Source organism: Centroberyx gerrardi, chromosome 23, assembly GCF_048128805.1.
Source record: "Centroberyx gerrardi isolate f3 chromosome 23, fCenGer3.hap1.cur.20231027, whole genome shotgun sequence".
Classification (NCBI taxonomy): Eukaryota; Metazoa; Chordata; class Actinopteri; order Beryciformes; family Berycidae; genus Centroberyx; species Centroberyx gerrardi.
In genome coordinates, this window is record NC_136019.1 from 3,945,049 (window position 1) to 3,952,548 (window position 7,500).

General features: G+C 41.6%; 1 protein-coding gene across 1 annotated transcript in view; it reads left to right on the plus strand.

Annotated features, from left to right (window-relative positions):
- Positions 1-7,500, plus strand: part of dysf (dysferlin, limb girdle muscular dystrophy 2B (autosomal recessive)) — a 109,021-nt gene that overhangs the window by 48,541 nt on the left and 52,980 nt on the right. Inside the window, 3 exon segments of the mRNA XM_078281761.1 lie at positions 127-168; positions 1,879-1,980; positions 3,375-3,536. Of these exon segments, the coding sequence (XP_078137887.1) occupies positions 127-168; positions 1,879-1,980; positions 3,375-3,536 (306 nt within the window).

A 7,500-nucleotide genomic window follows, 5' to 3' on the forward strand; every position in this document is an offset into this window, starting at 1 on the left:
CAGAATAGTTTGCAAATATCTCTTCTGATCATTCATTAATTTGTGATGAGATTTTCTACCTGCAGTTCTCTTTTCTATTCAATGCTCTCTCTCTCTCTTTTTTCTTTACCTTCGCCACTTCCTCAGTTGATGCTTCCAGGATTCCTCTCTGAAAACCTGCAGCAATGGGTACAAAGTACACACACACACACACACACACACACACACACACACACACATACACACACCCCAATCCCAACTGTAACGAATAGCCTTCAATGACCCCGCCATAGAAAATCTGACAAACTGTTCAATCTTTTGACGGCGACTTCCAAGTTTTCGATGCTCTATTTGATAAGTGCTGTTTATATCCAGGAGCCGTGCCACTGGGACCACCGAAACCCCAATACTTCACAGTAATCCTTGATAAAGTGAACGTACGTAACAACATTAATTCGAAGTTTGGCACGGAGGAAAAAGAGCAGACATGATCAATAAATCCTAAAATGCTTCCAGGGATAAATAAAGGTTAAAAACTCCAATAAACTCATATCACCAGGCAACAAAATCATCCCAACAAGTGAGTTTGGGCTGATATTGCTAGGCAACGTGTATTCCCAGGGAGAAAGAAAACTGAATCATTGGACTTAAAAATAGGTTCTTTAGATATATAGCCTGGTTTGCTGCGATTCTCAGGCCCAGTTAGACTTTGTTTATAATAATGTCTTCTGGGTTCTGCTTTGCAATCCGTTCCAACCTGTGAGTCACAGAAGCAGCGCTGCCGTCGGCACGGTGATATATTAGAAGAAGAATCAGGCCTCATCCATCCATCATCCGTCCAAACATCCACTCACCCGTTTACTCATCCATTTTTCTCCTTTTCTCTGCCTCTTTCTTTCCAGTGTATGAGTAAGCTACATTAGCAGCTAGATTGTCTCGTTTCCATCCATCCATCATCCGTCCATCATCCCCCTCTCTCACCCTATGCCCTTCCGAAAGTTCATTTAACAGCTATATGCCATATTGCATTACTTTAAAACCTCTTCCGCGTCCATCATTACAAACGCATGTTGCGCGGCCGAGCTTTGGTCAAACCCACAGAACTTTATTTTAAATTCTAGTCGAGATCCAAAGGTTTCCAAAGACACCAAACATGCCAGGCTGAGTTACAGGGAAATTTGTATAAAATGATGCACAAGACAACTGGATTTTTTTTCCATTTGATGTAATGATGCAGCCGTAAACAAATGATGTCTTGTGTTTGGGAGGGGTGAGGGAAGTCGATGTTGTTGTAATTCCTACTAGTACACAAATCTAAATACACACACACACACACTCTTGCATGTGTGGACTCTCATTTACAGTACACAAACAGGCCACAACTTCAACATACATGCATGTTACAAGCATGCTTTGTGTCTTTATTTAAAACCATTCACCCTGTCTTGTTTTCTCTCCCCTCCCACTCCTCTTACTGTTTTTTTTTTTTTTTTTAAATAATTTATTCTGACTTTCACGCTCCTAAATTTCACTAACTGCAAGTAAAATGTTTTTCCTGTAAATTATTTTGTTGATTTGTAGTTGTTTTCTCCGTAAAGAACTTTTTGAAGGACTCGTTTTATCAAAAAAAGAAGCTAATATTTTTCTTGACTTGAATGTTATATCATTGTTTTTAACACTAAAAACACACAAATGTGAGCGAATTTAGCAGTTACTTGTGTTATGTATGTTGCTTTGAATATAAGACGAATATGTTTGGCTGTTTAATAATTGTTTTAGCCGCTCATGTTATAACTGAGTCTCGGTGAATGGCACGGCTTGCTGTCTTGTGTTGATGACACGTGTCTCCTGCTGATGACCCGCCTCTGACTCGTCTCTGTCCTGCGTTCCCATTGGCAGCCGGACGACTCTGAACTTCCGTACCCGCCTCCTCAGAGAGAAGCCAACATCTTCATGGTTCCTCAGGGGATCAAACCAGTTCTGCAGAGAACCGCCATAGAGGTACCGCCGAGTCCTGCTAGAACTGTTACATTCACACTGCGAGTGACTTGGTCGATGTGTCGCTCTGTTCTGACAGATTGTGGGCGGGGCCAGAGCCTCTAACTGCATCTATGTAGCGGTCTGCAGCTGCAAGGTTTTGAACAGGCAGGATTTTTGCTGCTCTGGTATTTCCTTTCTTAAAGGGTAACTTCGGGATTTTTCAACCTCGACCCTATTTTCCCATCTTTTTGTGTCTAAGTGACTAAAGGGGACAACATTTTTTGAAATTGGTCCAGTATTGAGCGAGATCGCTTCAGCCGGCAGCCGCGAAACGAGCTGCAATGTAATCCGGCGGGGCAAATGTGAACCGTCAATGTACGTCCACTAAAAGTTCTTGTTTTTGCCACTGACAGGCTCAGATTGTTATTATAAATGTCTGACAACATTATGGAAAGGACCCTACAGAGAAATGAAACGTTTTTCTTTACCTTTCGCTTGATCCGGTCTGTGTGTAACCAAGTCTCGCTCAAGTCTCGCGAGAGTTGAGTTGTTGCAGGAAGTTACACACAGACCGGATGTCTGTGTGTACATTGACGGTTCACATTTGCCCCGTCGGATTACATTGCAGCTCGTTTCGCGGCTGCCGGCTGACGCGATCTCGCTCAATACTGGACCAATTTAAAAAATTGTTGTCCCCTTTAGTCACTTAGACACAAAAAGTTGGGAAAATAGGGTCCAGGTTGAAAAATACCGAAGTTACCCTTTAACGTTACTTTGTTTTAACGAGTTTGCATAGCTAGATGGAAAGTGCTAATGAGGTAGAATTAATTCATATTCATATTCAAACCTTTATTTAAGCCTCGAGAATCATTGAGGTTTCATTCATGATGTCGAGATACAAAGTTAAAAAAAGAAAATAAGCAGAGTGAAACAAATCAAAAGAGAACAATACTCAGTCAAAACAATTGCACACTGAAGTGAAGCGGTTTGTGATCATAGTCTTGAATTGTCAAATCAATCAAAAATAACACAAAATAAACTGAAAAAAATCAATAAAATGACTTCAGAGCTGACCATCAACCACAACGATGGATGCAGCCGTTCTCCAAGCGTCGTTTTTGAGACGTTTATTCCTGCACTCTTCAAAATAAAAGTTGTAGAGAACTGGGAAGCTTTGACTGGCTGGAATCAACTTCTCCTCTATTTTGCTGTTGCCAGGCAGAACTTTAATTCATGAAATAAAATTGCATCAGTAGGGAAACAAGGAAGCACAGAAATCTGATCTATATCGCTCTTCTGTTCTAATTTCCTACCTCACCAAAGGTCCTCGCATGGAGAGAGCATAACCTGAAGAGCTTCATCGTTACCTTTAATCACTCTCCACCTCCGTCTGCCTCTCCCTCTCCCCCCTGCAGGTCCTGGCGTGGGGCGTCCGGAACCTGAAGAGCTTCCAGCTGGCGAGCGTTACCTCGCCCAGCCTGCAGGTGGAGTGTGGAGGCACCATGGTCCAGAGCTGCGTCATCCGCAGCATGAAGAAGAAGCCCAACTTTGACGTCAATACGCTCATCATTGATGTGGTGAGGGCATGGAAACACACACATAGTCACACACACACACACATATTACACAGCAATCCTGTGTCATATGGTACATCAAGAAACCCAACTGGGATGGGATGGGAGGGACACACACACACACACACACGCACACACACACACACACACACTACATCCCTGTAGCACAGTTTCCAGAAGAAAAACATGCTAGAGCTGAAAATATAATCTGAATATTGTTGTTTTGCAATGTGAATCTGTCACTAAAGATGAATATTACAAGCTTGCTAGCTCTGTGGGACTTAATGTAACTTCCCACTTAACCCCATTAAATAAAAGAATACAGTTAAGAAATCTAAATAGATGACAATGTCCTTCATTAAATCGCCATTTTGAGAGGCTACAGAATCCATAAAATCAGGTGAAAATGTAGGCTGTATTGGTGACCACAGCTTTAAAACAGGATTATGCATTTTTAATGAATCCAGAACCAACAGTGAGATTGTCGAGCAAATTAGCAACAGTGATAAATAAAGAAAACACCAGCATAAAGTGTGTTAATAGAGGGTTTCAGGTGATGGAAAGCACGCTCTGGCGGCCATATTGGAAGTCCTCAGCTCTTGGGCAACAGCTAAACGTAGCTAGCTTGACGGTCTCAAAATAACTCAAAAGATATACATTTCTTTGGTGTTTTTGGTTGATTTTGTGTTCAGATAACGTCAGCTTGTTAGCTAGCTAACCATAGCATCTAGTCAGCTAATGCTAACGGTCACTGTTTTGTTGTAAACACATCTGACACTAGCTAGCGTATCTAGTGGAAGCTAGCGCAGTGGCTAGCATCGGTTGCTTTGATAAATTAAGCTGCTGGATCGTTAGCTAGTTAAAAATGCCAAAACACCATAACAATATTTTTCAGGTGTCTCATCTTCTAGCCTGGTTGACATACTGTGTATGTAGCCATTATTTGCGCACAGACAATTTTCTAATCGATCTCCAAAATGGCGTCGTGCTTGCTAGGAGATTTATGACACAACTCAAAAGCCTGTTTTGCAAGGGCCAAGGTCTGTGTATATATGACTCAGTTACGGGGATGGAGCCACACACACACTTACCATCACATGCTGGGAATAGATAGTCATGTACACACACACACATACACCCACAGTTGTAATCAGTAGAGAGGCCCAGTCCTTTCATGGCTAATGAGAGTTCTGCTGTGATGTGGTTTGCTTCAGTCATTCATCTTAATCAAGTCGCCCACAATGATGGCAGTGGAGGGAAACTACTGTACTCTAGTGTTCCCTCTGTTCCAAGAGCGTAGAAATCTCCCCTCAGAATAGAAACACCAGTGTTGAATGTCAAAGTTTGCAATCTGCAGATGCTGCCATCGCAGAAGTCATACATTCTTACATGTTTCTTGGATTTTACTTTGACGGAAGGGTTTTCTTCAAGTTCTGGTTTCATGGACCAGACAACATGCATGTCTCCAAACACCAGGACTTCACTCTTGACCCAGTAATAGTTTTGATGGATGGTAGGGAGAGTTCGTTTAACTCGGGCCACAATTTTGACAGTGAAGAAGGGCCTCGAGATTAGGGTTCTTGGTAACATTTTATTTTGATAGTCCACCAGGTGACAAAAAGTAGATGTTCAACAAAGTGTCACTTGCCTGTTTGCTGCATCTCTTGCGTTGCGTTCGCGTCTGATTGCTGCTCCCAAGCTAAAAAAATTGCAGAGGTTCAATTCTCCATGGCTGACGCACACGTTCTCCCTCATTTAAATAACCGTTGAAAGTCAAAACAACGTCACGCTCCCACCTTTTCCCCCTTATTTACAATTATTGGTAAACGTTCTATTTTCTTCGTTCCATCGGCACAAGTTTCCTCCGACCGGATTTCGGTGTTACACTTGTTCAAACTGAAGTGATTTTCAGACTGTTCCTCCATACAATGGCAGTGAATGGAGAGAGAGAAAAAAACAAAATTTTCCAATCTCCTCTACCGGAGCAACAGATAACACAGAATCAAAGATTATCATGGAGGAAGATACTCAACACAAGACAATACCAGAGTTCAGCAGCACTTTAACCCAAACCCTAAGATTAACCGTAACCCAGACACTGAATAAAGTGCGACCTTATTCTTTTCTTCTACTTCAACTTTATTTCTAAAATGTAGAATTCTACAACCTGGAAAGTCATCCAGCTTTCTAAAGGTTCCAGGAATCAAGAAAAAAAAAGGTGATGAATAAGGATTGTTAAAGTTTACGGACCAAACTACCTGCATGTCTACACACACTCTGACTTCATAACCCTGCTAGTAATTTCTGTCATGACATATACAGTTACTTTGATGGGGTTTATCTCAATCAAATCAGTCACAGCACTAATGTGTTTCTAAAATGGAGAAATCTACAACACTGAATTTATATTAGGAGTATTCTTGGTTTCTTTTAGTGGCAACCTGAGCGATATGGAAAGTTGATATTGATATATTTGATATCCGTCCAGTCAATCATTTATTTTCATCAACTCTACCACAATACTGAGAGCGAGAAGCAGCCTCAACAGTCACCAGTTTGTTCTTCAAATGCTCCTCAAAAAATGCAGAAATATTGAATTTACATCGGCGCTATTACATTCCACCTAAGTGTTTTCTTATGAAAGCTGAAAAGCGAAATATGGAAATATCAGGCACATTTTTTCCCTTAAAACGGCTCCTGAATGCGATCCAGCAGTTTAATGTTAACAGTATTAAGGCCTGAAGTTGATCACCTCGCTGTTTTGTTATGACAGCTTCAACTGGAATATGGAAATATTCACATTTTTTTCCCCTTAAATACAGATCCTTGCTTTGGCTCTGGCAGTTTAATGTTAACAAGATTAAGGTCTTGTGTTGACCACCGCAAGAGCTTTCGTACGACAGCCTCCACCGGACTGTGGAAATATGCACATAGTTTTCCCTCAAATACAGCTGCTGAACCCGCTCCAAGCGTTTAATGTTAACAATATTAAGGTCTTAAGTCGACTACATAAGTGTTTTCTTATGCCAAGGGGCACATGAAAATGTCATGTGCATACTTTCCTTAAATACGACTCTTAATGTCAGTTTATTGTATGAGTTTAGCATCATCAGCTCCACCTAAGCCCTTTTTAAAGCCAGACAGGTCAAATGGATAACAGGCACCGACTCTTAAGTGGGAGTTTTTTTGCGATTACCTAAATGGCTTTAAGAGAATATTATATGGATATTTTCCTTAAATATAGCTTCCATAAAGGCTCCAGCAGTCTAATGTTCATGTTTTAAGCGACATCAGCCCCACCTGAGACCTTTTTAATACAGTGAGAGGTCAAATGAACCACCTGTGTTTTATTTTTTTCTCACTGAAATCACTTTAGAGGAATATCTGCTGCATATTTTCCTTGAAATACAGCTTTGAATGAGCTTCAACAGCCTGAAGTTTGTCCCCTAAGGTTCTTGTGTGTTTTCATGAGCCACACCTCAGCTGTGTGGACGCCAGATGAAGTCAAGTGGAGCGCAGAAGTGTTTTGTTATGACAACCTTAAGGGGTTCTTGAACACATCATCAGCCACATACAGATACTGAGCTCCGCCGGCTGCATGTCTGCGCCTTACATTCGCCTTATCAGCACCAGCAAAAGCCTTGTGTGGTCAAGTGATGGTCTGCTTGTTTTCTGGAAGCATTTTCCTATTTTTCACTGTTCCTACACTTATTTCTAAACACGGGCTGAGATGTTTAAAATGCGAGATGTGCAACTCGTCGGCACTTCCCGGAATTGAAAATGATAGAATGAGTCGGCTGCAACCAAGCGGCCAAAACCACGGGTGAGTTTTGAAGCCAATCCTGAAGTGGCGGCAGCAGCAGCTTCTCTAATGTCCGCTAGAGGCGGCAAAAAAACTCCAAACCGCCCAACTCCATGAAGTCAATGGACCACAACCCAACGCCTGCTAAAAATATACATTTTTTCG